Genomic DNA, 16,424 nt, shown 5'->3' with positions numbered 1-16,424 from the left:
ACCCTAGAACAACTGTGCTTGATAGACGCATATAGAACACTCCATCCCAAAGATAAAGAATATACATTCTTCTCATCACCCCATGGAACATTCTCCAAAATTGCTCATATCCTGGGACACAAAACAAATATCAACAGAATCAAAAGAATTGAAACTTTACCTTGTATCTTCTCAGACCATAAGGCACTAAAGGTGGAACTCAACTCTAACAAAAATGCTCGACCCCACCCAAAGGCATGGAAATTAAACAATCTTCTGTTGAATAACAGATGGGTGCAGGAAGAAATAAAACAGGAAATCATTAACTTCCTTGAGCATAACAACAATGAAGACACAAGCTACCAAAACCTGTGGGATACTGCAAAAGCAGTTTTGAGAGGAAAATTCATCACTTTAGATGCCTACATTCGAAAAACAGAAAGAGAGCACATCAACAATCTCACAAGAGATCTTATGGAATTGGAAAAAGAAGAACAATCTAAGCCTAAACTCAGTAGAAGAAAAGAAATATCCAAAATCAAATCAGAGATCAATGAAATTGAAAACAAAAGAATCATTCAGAAAATTAATGAAACAAGGAGTTGGTTTTTTTAAAAAATAAATAAAATAGATAAACCATTGGCCAGACTAACGAGGAATAGAAAAGTAAAATCTCTAATAACCTCAATCAGAAATGATAAAGGGGAAATAACAACTGATCCCACAGAGATACAAGAGATCATCTCTGAATACTACCAGAAACTCTATGCCCAGAAATTTGACAATGTGAAAGAAATGGATCAATATTTGGAATCACAACCTCTCCCTAGACTCAGCCAGGAAGAAATAGAGCTCCTGAACAGACCAATTTCAAGCACTGAGATCAAAGAAACAATAAAAAATCTTCCAACCAAAAAATGCCCTGGTCCAGATGGCTTCACTCCAGAATTCTATCAAACCTTCAAGGAAGAGCTTATTCTTGTACTGCAGAAATTATTCCAAAAAATTGAGGAAGAAGGAATCTTCCCCAACACATTCTATGAAGCAAACATCACCCTGATACCAAAACCAGGAAAAGACCCAAACAAAAAGGAGAATTTCAGACCAATCTCACTCATGAATATAGACGCAAAAATTCTCAACAAAATCCTGGCCAATAGATTACAGCTTATCATCAAAAAAGTCATTCATCATGATCAAGTAGGCTTCGTCCCAGGGATGCAAGGCTGGTTTAACATACGCAAGTCCATAAACATTATCCACCATATTAATAGAGGCAAAAATAAAGATCACATGATCCTCTCAATAGATGCAGAAAAAGCATTTGATAAAATCCAGCATCCTTTTCTAATTAGAACACTGAAGAGAATAGGCATAGGTGGCACATTTCTAAAACTGATTGAAGCTATCTATGACAAACCCACAGCCAATATTTTACTGAATGGAGTAAAACTCAAAGCTTTTCCTCTTAGAACTGGAACCATACAAGGTTGTCCTCTCTCACCTTTACTATTCAACGTAGTGCTGGAAGTTCTAGCCAATACAATTAGGCAAGACAAGGAAATAAAGGGAATCCAAATAGGAGCAGAGGAGGTCAAACTCTCCCTCTTTGCTGACGACATGATCTTATACTTAGAGAACCCCAAAGACTCAACCACAAGACTCCTAGAAGTCATCAAAAAATACAGTAATGTTTCAGGATATAAAATCAATGTCCACAAGTCAGTAGCCTTTGTGTACACCAATAACAGTCAAGATGAGAAGCTAATTAAGGACACAACTCCCTTCACCATAGTTTCAAAGAAAATGAAATACCTAGGAGTATACCTAACGAAGGAGGTGAAGGACCTCTATAAAGAAAACTATGAAATCCTCAGAAAGGAAATAGCAGACGATATTAACAAATGGAAGAACATACCATGCTCATGGATGGGAAGGATCAACATTGTTAAAATGTCTATACTTCCCAAAGCAATCTACCTATTCAATGCCATTCCTATCAAAATACCAACATCGTACTTTCAAGATTTGGAAAAAATGATTCTGCATTTTGTATGGAACGGGAAAAAACCCCGTATAGCTAAGGCAGTTCTCTGTAACAAAAATAAAGCTGGAGGCATCAGCATACCAGATTTTAGTCTGTACTACAAAGCCATAGTGCTCAAGACAGCATGGTACTGGCACAAAAACAGAGACATAGACACTTGGAATCGAATTGAAAACCAAGAAATGAAACTAACATTTTACAACCACCTGATCTTTGATAAACCAAACAAGAACATACCTTGGGGGAAAGACTCCCTATTCAATAAATGGTGTTGGGAGAACTGGATGTCTACATGTAAAAGACTGAAACTGGACCCACACCTTTCCCCACTCACAAAAATTGATTCAAGATGGATAAAGGACTTAAATTTAAGGCATGAAACAATAAAAATCCTCCAAGAAAGCATAGGAAAAACACTGGAAGATATTGGCCTGGGGAAAGACTTCATGAAGAAGACTGCCATGGCAATTGCAACAACAACAAAAATAAACAAATGGGACTTCATTAAACTGAAAAGCTTCTGTACAGCTAAGGAGACAATAACCAAAGCAAAGAGACAACCTACACACTGGGAAAGGATATTTGCATATTTTCAATCAGACAAAAGCTTGATAACTAGGATCTATAGAGAACTCAAATTAATCCACATGAAAAAAGCCAACAATCCCTTATATCAATGGGCAAGAGACATGAATAGAACTTTCTCTAAAGACGACAGACGAATGGCTAACAAACACATGAAAAAATGTTCATCATCTCTATATATTAGAGAAATGCAAATCAAAACAACCCGGAGATGTCATGTAACCCCAGTGAGAATGGCCCACATCACAAAATCTCAAAACTGCAGATGCTGGCATGGATGTGGAGAGAAGGGAACACTTTTACACTGCTGGTGGGACTGCAAACTAGTACAACCTTTCTGGAAGGAAGTATGGAGAAACCTCAAAGCACTCAAGCTAGACCTCCCATTTGATCCTGCAATCCCATTACTGAGCATCTACCCAGAAGGAAAGAAATCCTTTTATCATAAGGACACTTGTACTAGACTGTTTATTGCAGCTCAATTTACAATCGCCAAAATGTGGAAACAGCCTAAATGCCCACCAACCCAGGAATGGATTAACAAGCTGTGGTATATGTATACCATGGAATACTATTCAGCCATTAAAAAAAAATGGAGACTTTACATCCTTTGTATTGACCTGGATGGACGTAGAAGACATTATTCTTAGTAAAGCATCACAAGAATGGAGAAGCATGAATCCTATGTACTCAATTTTGATATGAGGACAATTAATGACAATTATGATTATGGGGGGGAACAGAAAGAGGGAAGGAGGGAGGTGGGTGGGGCCTTGGTGTGTGTCACACTTTATGGGGGCAAGACATGATTGCAAGAGGGACTTTACCTAACAATTGCAATCAGTGTAACCTGGCTTATTGTACCCTCAATGAATCCCCAACAATAAAAAAAAAAAAAAAAATTAAACATGCCTCATACAAATGTTTAGTCAACACATGACACAGATTAACTCATTAATGAGGGAAAAAGTAGGATGGCAGGGTTGGTCAAGGAAGTGTGTGAGAGACAGATGTAGACCATCACTGAAAGAATATCTTGGGATGGGATCACTAAAGTAGACACAAACTGTTCAATGTCCTTCAGGACAATAAATCATAACCTTTGGTGTTATCTTTCCTACTGGACAGAAATCATTTGCCTTTTTAATGGGTCCAAAGAAAAATATTTGCAACTTATCAATCTTCTAAAAGTTAACATGTAACTTTGCAGAGTCTGAGCCCTAATCAATAGTAAATAATAAGTCAAACAAAGGGACATTCTCCTGGAGAATCAGATAAGCCTGGATGGGACTGCTAGATATGCCCCTATGTGACACTCAAAGGATATGCCCTTTAGCCTTATTCCCAAGTTTTGGATACATTTTCTTAATAGAAAGGAGGAGAAAAGGGCTTCTTTCCTGGGGTAAGTCTTGTTGGGTCAGGGTTGAATCTGAATGCAAGTCCCAGGCAGGTAAATGGTTTGGCACCTTGTCAGATCTATGCCTTTCAGTTTGTGTTCAGTGTCAATTTAGTAGGATCAGAGAAAAACCACATACAGAAACAAAGTCACTTGGTCATTCACTTCCATGGTTCCCAGCAAAGTCTATGTGATGAATATACTCAGCAAGACATTTCCCAGTTTTTTGTGGCTATTGTTCCTTCCTAAGTTATCTTTGGGGAGTGTCCAAATCAAAGAACTTAGTGGGAAGCATAGGAAAGAGTCTTAATTTTAGACAATACATTATTTTTTATTGGTAAGCAGCACAATAGCATGAATTACGGGGTTTCTGAATTCCAGTAAATTGATACTGTGGTCTCCAAGTTTGCGCTGACTGTTCATGTGTGTGGCAAAATGTCCAGAACAGGAACATCCACAGAGACAAAATTACTGGTCATCAGGGACAAGGAGAGTGAAAGTGGTGAGTACGGGGTTTCCTTTTGAAATCATGAAAGACATTCTGAAATTAGTTGTACAACTTTGTGCATATACTAAATATACTGAACTGTATACTTTCAAAGAGTGAATTTTATATGGTGTGAATTATATTTCATTTTTTTTAAAAAAGAAAGCACTCTAGAGAAGGATCGGCATGAGAGATTTTGAAGACATTCTCTAAGAGGGCATCATTTTTCCAGCTATGAGAGAAGAATGGCTGTGAAAACCCATCAGCACATCAGTGGTTTACTTCTCTGATGTTTCAGGGCTCCCCACCCTGCCTGGCTGGCCTGCACCATAATTCAGCTTGAGCCAGGCCTGTCTTTAATGACATGTTTCAGTGGAGATAGGTTCCAAGAATTGAGAGGGTCCTCTCCCTCCACCTCTCACAAGCAAAATGAATCTAAATGATTTAAAATCATTTGAAACACTGACCTAGATCCACTCAGCAATGTAGTCTTACATGTTGTGTGAGATATGCAACTTCAAATTGGATATTTCTAGCATGTTGTTTCTGGCATTGTGAAGGAGCCATTTTCAGGAGGACATAACCATAAGGAGAATTCATCTCAAATGGTTACTCGGCATCCATCAGGTACTTTTATTCATCATCCCTTTTAATCGTCACCATAACCTGTAAAGTAGATTTTATTAACTCTGTGTAACCAGAATGACACCCATGGCTTTCTGTTTCCTTGGGATCTGGACAAGGTTGGTTTGATCCCACCCATTCACTACTCTCTAGGAAGACCATAGCCTTGCTGAGACTCCAGTGACTTCTTCAAGGGCTCAGAATCTCATGGTCTTCTCTGCCTCTGGGCACCTGCCTCTTCTGGTGCCCCTTCTGCTGTGATGTATGTGGAGCCAGAAGTCAAACTCTACATCCTTCACAGGTTCTTCTCAAAGCCAAAATACTCACGAGTGCAATGGACTCTCCTGGACTATCCTGGAGTACATACAGCTATAAAGTGAACAGTAGGCACTCATTTCTCAAGCATCATTTTAGGTCTATATGTAGTTTAACTTCATTCTGTCCCTATCTTACCAGCTCTGATCTCTTTCCTCTTTTCTCATCCCTCCTCCTCACCACCTGCCATCCCAGACTGTACCTCACAAACTCCAAATTCTTCTCCCACCATTATGCAGATAAATGCCTTTTAAGATTCACCCAGGTGTTCAACAAAACAAAGGGGACCTAGCTAACAATAAAGGGGCTTTCTTTTAAAAAGCAGTTGGAGTTACAAGTGAAGAAAAATGTCCCCAGTACCATCATTTTATGGATGAGAAAATGAGATTCGGAGGGGGTCTGTGCTATGTCTGTCACCTAGATTTTTCTCCCTAGCTCTATCTCTAGATCAGATGAACACTGGGTACCTGGGAAAAGAGCTTGGAGTCAGCTCAGAATGAGCTCTACCCTGTCCCTGAATCTGGAAAAGACATTGAATGCTCAGAGCAGCCCTGACTTGGTTCTCACAGTTTGAACTGAGCTCCAAGACTGGTGGGGTAAGGGACAGCCTATAAGATGTTGGCATTTGGAAGGCTTAGAATTGACAAAATAAGAAGGCACAATTCAATCAGATTTGCCCATCCGATGGCTGGAACCTATTTCCATATGGGAGCATGGAGAGATAACGTGGGCTACCTCAGGCAGGGCTGTGAATGCCAGGCCAAAGAGGCTGCTCTGTACCCACAGGTGATGAAAGGCTCACAGGTGGTTAAGCAAAAGATCACTTCAAATGACTTGCATTTTAGCATCAATAACAGTTCACATTTATTGAGAATAAACCACCATCTAAGTTCTTTAGATGCATTGTCCAAAGTACTTTGCAGCAGGATCTCATTTGAATTCTTCCAATAGGCCTGTGAGATATAGCAGTTATCCCCATTTTACGGACGAGAGGTGTGGTGTGCAAGGAGGTGGAGTAACTTGTTCACACAGCTGGAATGCAAAGCCAGCAGACACTGTGAAACCTCTCACTTTGGGATGCCTCTGGGGGTGCAGGAAAGTGGCTGTTTATGTTGGAAGAGAAGAGAATGGGGACTAGACGGCCCAAGAAAAGCATAGCCAGGTTAGACCTACAGCAATGCTCATGGGTCATCAAAGGCTCTCTCTGAAGTCGGGGTGGCTCTTTGGATCTCTCTTGAGCACTGCAGGGAATCTCATGCCAAGACAGAGGTAATTAATTTGCATTCTCTCTGTGGTTCTTCTCCTCTGAGGTTTCCCATTGTGTCCAACTCATACACAGGGGCTGAGGGAAGCAGGGTGGGGCTGCTGGTAGGGCAGGGGGCATGCATCCTTGTGGTTATCTGCTCTGGGTGGGGGCCACACTATTCATCCCCACTTTCTCCTCTAAGGGCTCCTAGAATAACAGGGTGGCTCTGCATCTGAAGCCAAGAACTGGCAGCCCTCTGGTCAAATGCAGCCTGTGGAAAGGCTTGATTTTTCCTGTACAGTGGTTTTTTTTTAATTGCCAACTTCTCAAAGAGAGTTCTATCTAATTTATCCTTCCTTCCTTCCATCTATCCATTTACTTTAACCCTTATAATAGCATTTACTATGCACCTGGCATTCTTCTTAGAGCTTTATAAATATATATTTTTTAATTTCTTAAGAGATGGGGGATCTCTCTCTGTCTCCCAGGCTGCAGTGCAATGACAGAGTCTTAGCTCATCACAGCTCCAAATTCTGGGGTGTAAGTGATTCTCCCACCTCAGTCTCCCAAAGTGCTTGGATTACAAGTGTGAGCCCCCATGCTTGGCCTAAGCTTTGCAAATATTACCTCATCTAGTCTTAGTAATAAATATCTAGATTTATGTCTTCTCCTAAAAAATAGAATTTGGGGCCACATGGCAACATTGCTGTTCAGCAGAGTTACTGTAGCCCCTTTTGGCCAAGGTAACACTCAGCATGTGTATATTTAGTATGGCTGGGGTGTAGGTCAATGATAGGAATATTGGTTGTATCCCACCAGTGTGTCCTTCTACTTGTTTTATGCCAGCAAACTTCTGTGTCACCACAAGCATATGAGTTGGGAGGCCCCCCGGGATGCATGTGGTGGGTCTCTGGGACATAGGAGTGCTCCAGGGGAGGGAGAAATGAACTATTCTGGGAAAAGGGACAGGGACCACTTTGAGATGGAGGGGAGGCTCAAGTTGGGATCTGAAGGTGACAGGGAAGGGAACTCTGGCACATGGCCATGGAGTGAGATTACAAGAGAGACTGGGCTCTCGAAGGCAAGGTAGAGCAAAGGGCTGGAAGTTGAGCCAGACCATGTTGGAGGTAAAGAGCTGAATGACTGCTCAGATGATTACAGTTTAAGGGAGCAAAGTGTTAGGGAGGGGCAGCCCTAGGGAGTAGGGCTAGATGTTAGAGACTTGCTTTGGGGCATAGTAAAGAACGAATGTGTGGTTTGTAGGAGACTGGAGGTAACTGAAATATTGGGGTGTCAGAGTCTTAAAGAAATCAGTTCCTGTCACCCGGGAGACCCTGTCTCCTTCATCCTGAGGGCCCCCCACCTTATAGAGATCTGGAGTCAAGCAGATTTAGGTCATATCCAGCCCCTGCCTCTGTGGTAGATTAGATGATTATTTATCGTCACAGCTCAACTTCATGGAAGGGGTGGATTTACCTGCTCCATTCATGGCATGGTCACGGGACTTGGTTTGGTTACCTGTGTTCACAGGTGAGATGTCCAGAAATTTGAAATGCACATATTCTGCTGTGCATATTCGACTTACTCTCTTATATCCCTGCTATTTCCATGAGAAGAACATGCTTGCATGGGCCTGCTGCTTACACAAGAGGATGTAGATGCCTGAAGCAATGCTGAACCATCCTAGCAGAGCTCATCCTAGATTAGTTTCCTACAGATGAATGAGCAGAATGAATATTTACTCTTGGATGCCGAGAGACTTTTGTGGCTCTCACACAGCTCTGGCCATGGTTAGTTGATACAGCCTCTAATGTATGTGTAACTTGAGCAGGGCTGGCCTCCTCTACAGAGATCCAGGGAGAAAGGCAGGACTTGGTAGAGTTCATGGAGAGCCTGGAGCAAGTGTGGGTCCAGCTATTTCTTCTACCTATGTTTTCTGTCCTGCACTGGAAGTAGGGCATCTCTAGAGGGCTGTTCATACTTGTAGGGGATGAAAGAAGAAGACATAGGTGGGAGACTGTGTGGAAACAGCAAGCACTGTCCAGTGTTGCTGTTGGGAGCTTGAATGTGCCCTGCCTCTCCAAAGTGTTATTTGGCAGCATGTATATGCCATACCCAGAGCTACTCTTGTAGGTATATTTATGCTAAACATACATGTGTACACACATACATACCTTCACCAAAATATAACCATACTTGTATATGTGCACAAAGAAACATTGTCAGATGATCAGAATGACATTGTTTAAACAGCAAAAACATAGAAATGACTTAAATGTCTGTGGCTATGGGGGCTGCCTAACTATGGGGTACCTGCCAATACCTCTCCAGCAACTAAAAATAATAAAGAAGGTCTTTATTTGCTGCCACAGTTGAAATACGAAGACATACTATTGAGTTCAGTTCCTTAGGTGCAGTATAACTTAAAAAAACAAAACAAAACAAAGAAAACCAAACCAAATACCATACAGCAAACTTGAATAACAGTGGTTGCTTGGAGGTAAGTGCTAAGGAAACAGGATTGGGGGTGGTGGTGGTCAAATGAATTCTAGCTTTCTCTGTATGTTGAAATTTAAAAAGAGACTATCTCTACAATAATTTATGTCCTTGAAAGTTAATTTCAAAATAATGAATAATAAAGAAAAGACCTGGACAAGCAGATATGGTTGGAATCTTAGCTGTGACACCTGGGTTGTTAATTTTGGGTCCCAGCTTACGGGATTTCTAACCTCTACCAGGAACAGCTGGCTTTCAAAAGAAGTGAGATGGTACTTGTAGGGGGTTGACATAATGTCTGGGCATAGAAGGGGCTCATAAATGTCAGTTGAAAGGGATGGAGAGGTTTATTTGGGAGTCACACAGCACAGACTGCATGTCATTTGGGGGCCCTATTTCTTGGGAATTCTGCCAGGGCCACTGGGCACATAAGAACTTCGGCAATACCTAGGGGATGAGGTCTGTGGCTCAGCCAGGCCAGTGCACCAGCTCACACATGGCATCTCAGGTCATGAGAAACAAGCTGTGCTCTATGACCTGGAGCAGGGAGGTCGGGAACATGGTGACAACTTCTGTAGTGAACTCTCACATAATGAGATAAGAGCTCTTTGGGGCTGTTGACAAGGTGAATGGGGCCTCCTCCCATTCCCCAAGTTGGCTGAATTCTCACTGGAATGCTTGGAATTTTGTGGGACTTTGAAATTCTGGTAGGAGATGTGTGTCTGTGGCTATCTTTTCCTGCTTGTGGGAAGCGACCCTTGAACTTGCTGAGCTCTAGTTTCTTCCTTTGAACAAGGATGATAAACTCTTCCTTGAGAGGTAGTTAGTCCAGAGGACCTCATGAAGGTGAGTGAGCTAGGTCGAACTCCTCAGTATTTTGCAAGTCTCAGTCATTGTGAGCAGAATTTATTTTCCTCGGTATTTTGCAAAGTCTCAGTATTTTGCAAAGTCTCAGTCATGGTGAGCAGAATTTATTTTCCCCCTTACCCAGCTCTCCCGAGATGAGATTCTAAATAAGAGTCGCTCAGTCTGACTTCTGAGCAGCTCCATGGCATCCCCATGCTTCTGAACTGGGTGTGAACACAGCCTGGCTCTGTGCACCCAGGAGAGGTTCCATTTAGAACATCACAGTTGCTAGGTCTGCTTCCTCTCATGCCCATACACTGCACCTCCCTCCTGGCCTGCTGACCCCCATAACCTCCCCACTGTGGACCCATTCCTTCCCTAATTCCCTGGTCATGTTTACGTACAAGCTGTCTCGCTGGAGGGCACAGCACCCAATTCCCACAGGTTCCCAGGTACAGCCTGAGGGTCTACAGTGAGCAGATGCTCTTGGATGTGACTGCTGAGCCCCTGCCATAGGCACCTCCCATTCTCTCTGCCTCTGTACCCTGCTCCCCGCAACCTATTTTCTCAAATGGAGTCTGAATGCCCTTCTGTAACATGGGCCTCACCATTTTAGGCCCCTCTACTGAAAACCTTTCAAAGGCTCCCTATGATTTGTGGAATAAGACATAAGTCCCAGCGCAGCCCTGTTTGGGACAGCACCAGCTGTGGTAGTTCTGGCTGGGCCCCTCCCACCCGGACCCCTCTGCCTAGTTGACAATCATGCTTCTCTTCTGATTCCCAATGGAGGAATGGGAACCTGCTAGAACAGGGTTCTGGACATCATGGTTCCCAGGCCCCAGCCTTGGCCGGGTGCCTATCAAGTGCCCAGATCATCACATGCAGCCATAGTTAAGGGCATAGCAGTTCAGTTCAAGCTGTCCCCCTTCAGCAGGACAGCTTGGTGTCATTGGTGGGCCCAACCCACTCTACCTTCCCAGTTCCCAAATTTCCCTTCACAGCTTTGTCTTTTCTCCCCTGAAATACATGAAGGCTCATTTTGAACATAGTGGTTCCTATCAGCTTTGATTTACACATGACCTCTTCTCTGCTTCCTATGAAAACGAATCAAGGTATGGCCTGATAGCTTCTTCTGGAGGGTCGGGAGTTCAGATTTCCACAAGCACCAACCTCCTCCCTTTCATCTGACACCTTGGCAATCAGTGTCCTGGGCTTTGGACAGCCCCCTTCCTTCCTCCTCTTAAAACCTTTCATTGGTGTCCTGAGAATTCACTCCTTGCGCAAAAACCATGAATTTTCTCTTGACCTGGTTTCTCACTTGCACCTCACCCACCCACTCCCTATTGTGGGCTTCCTTGATTGGCAAGTTTTCCATTTTAAAGATACCTTTTCCTCCCATGTAACTAAGTGTCTCTGGATCTGGCAGTTTCAGAAATACTCCATCTGTTAAGCCCTTGCAGAGCTCCACCCATGTACCTGATCGGCCCTTCCCTCATTTCCAGTGTGACCTTCTAGCATGAAACCTAGCTTCTGGAAAACATCTAAACTGTCTTCTTTTTTAGGCAACTTTCAATTTGGCCTTTACCCCAGTATTTTGTCATGACTTCTTTTCTAAATCAAGACACTGTATGATGAAGTTTGGGAAGCATTTCCTCACTAGGAAGTTAAAAAATAAAACCGCGAGGCAGCATCTGTTTCAATAGTTTTATTGGAACGGGATGGTAACTCAAACATAGATTCGGGGTCCCACCACAGATGTTCCTCCACCAAGCAGTATGCACCCCACTTCTGCAGCCAGTAGTGTCTTTAGGAGGCCTCCCGGGGGGAGCAACGGCAGCCTGGAGACACCGTTGCAGGAGCCCTCTGCAGCGACAGGGTGTGGCACCTTGGTTGAAGTACTGACCAGCAGGTCTGGGATGAGCCAGGCTGCTTTGTCTCCACTCAAGGTCTTATGCCTCCAACTATGTAGCTGTGACTGAGAGACCCTCTTGCCTCAGATTCCTGGGAAAACTCCCAAGGAGAGATTTCTAGGGAGTCTGGAAAGAATTCAGCTAAGAGACTAAGCATCTCTGGGAGTCGCCAGGGCAAATCACGCCTTCCGGTTTATTAGCAGATAAGATGCTTAAAGGCTCTGCTTCGTCCACTGTCCGCACTCTTTCTCTGCTCATTCACCCAATAGGCATTTCTTAAACTCCTACTATGTGACAAACACTCTTCTAGGGGCTAGACAAACAATGGCCAACAGAAATAGGCAGGACCCACGGCCTTGTGAGTAGGAGACAGACACAATTCAAGGAATGCCACACAATGACTGCCACATGACAACTACACCAATGCCTTCTAAGGAAAGTTTGGAAGGGGTATGGCAGTGGTCTGACCTAGTATGGAGGGTCAAGGAAGATATTCTCAAGGAAGTGACATGTGAGCTGAAATCTCATGGATTTAACTGGCCCAAAGCACAGCTAAGAACATTTCAAGTGGTGGAAACTGCACTGTGTGCAGCCTGACGGCTGGACAGAACACAGCGAGTTAAATGCACAAAAAGGAAGAGTCAGAAGGGCCGAGTGGAGTGATGGGGACATGGTGCAGGAGGAGGCCCACTGGCCACACTGAAGACTGCCTTCTCTGTGCATGTGGCACACTCGGGCTTGCATTCGGCACAGCCCACTGTGACTTTCCAGTGCAGAATGGACTGGATGAAGGGGTGAGGGAGATGCCCGAAGAGGTGTCAGAAGCTGTTGTGAGGGAGACAATGGCAGTCAGATCAAGGGAAACCAGGGCAGATGGAGAGAACCAAGAAGACAGCGGTACCCGTGGGGACCAGGACACTGAGAGGGCTGACTGCGAGGAGCAAGGGAAAGCCCGGGGAACCCAGGGGCACAGCAGGGCTGGGAGAGGTTGAGTGTGGCTGTGCATGAAACATCCAGGTGGAGCTGTTGCATAGGTAGCAATGTGTCTAAGCCTCCCTGAAGGAGCCTGGCCTGCAGCTACAAACCTGTGAGCAACCTCCTGGTATCTCCTAACTGAGGTCACAGCTGTGCAGACAATGCAGCAAGAAGGGAAGACTGAGGATGGAGCCTTGGGGAATGGCCTCATTAAATGGCCAGGTAGAGGACCACGAGTTACAAAAGGGATGAAAAAGCTAGGATAGACAGATGGGGGAAGACCAGGAGGGTTCTTGGAAACCAAGGAAGACTGGGTGGTGGGGGGGCGGGGTTGGCCAACAGAGATGCTGCTGTGGAGCCCTTTGGACAGAAGCCTGTCCACACCCGCATCTCTAGGGGCTGGCTCCTCCCTATCTCCTTGGGTCTAAGTCTTGCTTGGAGGAGGACAGACTGAGTCGAGGGATTGTTTGCCCTCTCTCCTGAGAGGCAGTGTAGCGTAGTGTCAGCAGCATGGGCCAACGCCTGGCTTTTCAACCATCATCCTACTTTTCATCCATTTAATATATATATATATATTTGGTGCCTCCCATGTGCCAGGCACTCTTTTTAGTAGAGTGGCCTTGGGCAGGTCCTATACTTCTCTGAACCTCAGTTTCCACCTCTTTAAAGGTGGATCCTGATCCTTACTATAAGCACACTTTGTTATAAAGATTACAAGAGCTCACGCAGGCAAAGTCCCTGGCTTTGCTTCCTTTCCCTTCCCTGTGTTTTCCTTTCCTTTCCTTCCTCCTGCAGAACCCCTGAGGGAGTGAGAGGTCAGTGCTTTATAGCGATACTCTCTGCCTTGCTCAGGGACATGCATATTCCTACACGTACACATCCATGCACACACATATGCGCACATCCCCATCCTTCCCGTCATCTCTGCTCATGATTCCTGGGGCCAGCACCAACATGAGCTTTGATCCTATGAGATTCAGCCCACCGGGTCCAGAGGAGCTCCGAGCACCTGTCTGGGAATGCTGAGCACAGCACAGGCTGCTCTTCCCTAGGCCCAAAGACCCCGGTGCCCAGCTGTGTGTTCTGGGAGCCTGCAGACTCAGGCCAGGGGGTGGTTCTTGGTGACTTTGGGGTCTCCAGGAGTCACATTTGGGGAACTGGGAGCAGTCTCTTCAGTGTCCTGGAGCTGGGTCTAGACAGTCTTGGAGGGTAGCGTCCTCATTACTTCCTGGAGTGGTGTCCTCAGTGGCTGCTCGGACAGCAGCTCCTCCGAAGGCTCCTCCAAGGGGCCTCCTGTGTGTCTCTGAAGGAACCTCAGTCCCCACAGTCTCTTGCAGCAGCTCAGGAGGTTGCTGGGGCACATGGTGCAGGCCAGCGCTGGCTTCCTGAGGAGACACAAGCACAGGCCAGGGCTGAGGCAGCCACAGAGCAAGGCCGGGGGCCAGGCTTGGCCTCTCGACTTTGTTTCCACTAAGGCAGCAGTTCTCAACCTGTGGGTCACAACCCCTTTGTAACAATGAAAATACATCCTGCATATCGGATATTTAAGTTATGATTCATAACAGTAGCAAAATTACAGTTATGAAGTAACTGTAACGAAAATAATTTTATGGTTGGGGGTCACCACAACATGAACTGTATTAAAAGGTCGCGACATTAGGAGGTATTAGGAAGGTTGAGAACCACTGCACTAAGGGAAGGGTGGGGTGGGGAGGGTCAGGGGACCTCCTTTTGCTACCCAGAACAGTCCACGGGCAATAGGGACTCTAAAGGAATGCTACATAAGGAGGCACGTTCAGGAGACTTGCTTTCAAATCCCAATTCAGCTTTTAACACGCAGAGGCAATTTCTGAATATCTACAGCTTACCTTACCCAAGTTGGGAAGGTAGAGAGAAGTCTATGTTATTCTGCCTCACTTTAAAATACACTGGTCACTGGGGGAGTCCAGCTCACTGCTCCCTCTCCCTTCTTTCCAGAGAGGGAAGAGCATCCTGCTGCCTTTGGAGTTCATCTGAGGGTAGCTATAGATTTGGAGGCCTGACTTTGTAAGGCTTTGTGAACAAGGGCACAGCTGACACCCATGCCCACAGCTGCTACCTTTGATGCCTGGGCACGTTCTAGCCAAGCCACTGCCGGAGGCCCCAGTATGGCCCACCTGCTCCCTGTAGGGTGGTCAGTCTTCTCCTCCCCAGGACACCCCATCTGCACCTCAAGGTCATCTCTCTGGCAGTTCAGAAGCTGCCGGTGTCCCGTGCTATGTTAGCAGTGTACATATTTGACCAAGAGGGCAGGTATTTGCACTTGGATTAACATTCCAGACAGAGCCAGAGAAAGTGACTCTGAGAAAGTGACTCTCACTGAAAGTGGCTCTGAGAAAGTGACTCTCACTGAAATCAGTGAAATTATGGAAAAATTGTGCCGGCTCTGGCCTACAAAATAACTACTTCCTTCTTTTAAGGGGCTTAAATACCACTTAAAATAATACTATTTTGGAAATGTCACATGTTCATAGTAAAAAATCCAGAACATAAAGATTAACAAAAAGAAGAAGAAAATAAACATCTCAAGCAATTCCTCTGTTCAGGCATATCTCTTTGTTATGTGCCAATTCAGCCATCAAATATTTTAAATGGAGTGCATTTAGCATCCACAAGGCCTGTATAGGTAATACAGCCATACACACAATTTAAAGAACATTGAAAAGAATACCAGTGCAACTACCTCTCAGGTTAAGGAACAGAACTTTATCAGTATCTGACTTGTTTCAGCAAATATTTCTACATCCCTAAATAACTGATTGTATTGTTCTGCCTATATTTTACTTTTATATAAATGGAATCATGGTTTCTTGGTTTTTTGTTTGTTTTGTTTTGTTTTTAAGACAGAGTCTCACTCTGTTGCCCCCAGCTAGAGTGCCCTAGTGTCAGCCTAGCTCACAATAACCTCAAACTCCTGGGTTTGAATGATCCTTCTGCCTCAGCCTCCTGAGTAGCTAAGACTATAGACACCCACCACAACATCCAACTAATTTTTCTATTTTTAGTAGAGACAGGGTTTTGCTTTTGCTCAGGCTGGTCTCAAACTCCTTAGCTCAAGCAATCCTCCCTCCTTGGCCTCCCGGAATGCTAGGATTACAGAGGTGTGAACTACCATAGTGCCTGGCCTGGAATCATGTTTTATGGGTTTTTTTCTGTAGCTATTCTTTTGTGGTTGTTTAACATTCTATTTTTTTGAGATTAAAGCATATTGATGGGTGTACCTTAGCTCATTTTCACCGTTGTATAATATTTCCTTCTACAATATACTTCAGCTTATTTATTCATTCACTTGTTGGCTGACATCCAGATTGTTGCCAGTTTTTTACAAGTGCTGTTCAGGACATCCCTGAACCTGTCTCCTGGTGCGCACAAGTAGAAGTTTCTTTTGAGTAGAAGTCTGAAGTTTAAGTGCTAAGTCATGAGTGTAGATGGTTTCAAGTTTAGGAGTTTCAAGTACTGCTTTCCAAATGGGCAGCACC

General features: G+C 44.4%; 1 protein-coding gene across 4 annotated transcripts in view; it reads right to left on the bottom strand.

Annotated features, from left to right (window-relative positions):
* Positions 1-11,722: 11,722 nt before the first annotated feature.
* HRH2 (histamine receptor H2) overlaps positions 11,723-16,424 on the bottom strand; it is a 48,943-nt gene continuing 44,241 nt past the window's right edge. For 2 of the 4 annotated variants that reach the window (XM_053567333.1, XM_053567332.1), the window contains one exon: positions 11,723-14,291. In XM_053567333.1, the coding sequence (XP_053423308.1) occupies positions 14,099-14,291 (193 nt within the window). In that variant the 3' untranslated portion in view covers positions 11,723-14,098. The remainder of the gene's footprint in view (positions 14,292-16,424) is intronic. The other 2 variants (XR_008375283.1, XR_008375285.1) reach the window with 1 other exon arrangement.

Source organism: Nycticebus coucang, chromosome 17 (genome assembly GCF_027406575.1).
Source record: "Nycticebus coucang isolate mNycCou1 chromosome 17, mNycCou1.pri, whole genome shotgun sequence".
In the NCBI taxonomy this organism is placed as follows: domain Eukaryota; kingdom Metazoa; phylum Chordata; class Mammalia; order Primates; family Lorisidae; genus Nycticebus; species Nycticebus coucang.
Note: the sequence above shows the minus strand (reverse complement) of the source record. Positions and strands in the feature narration are given on the sequence as shown.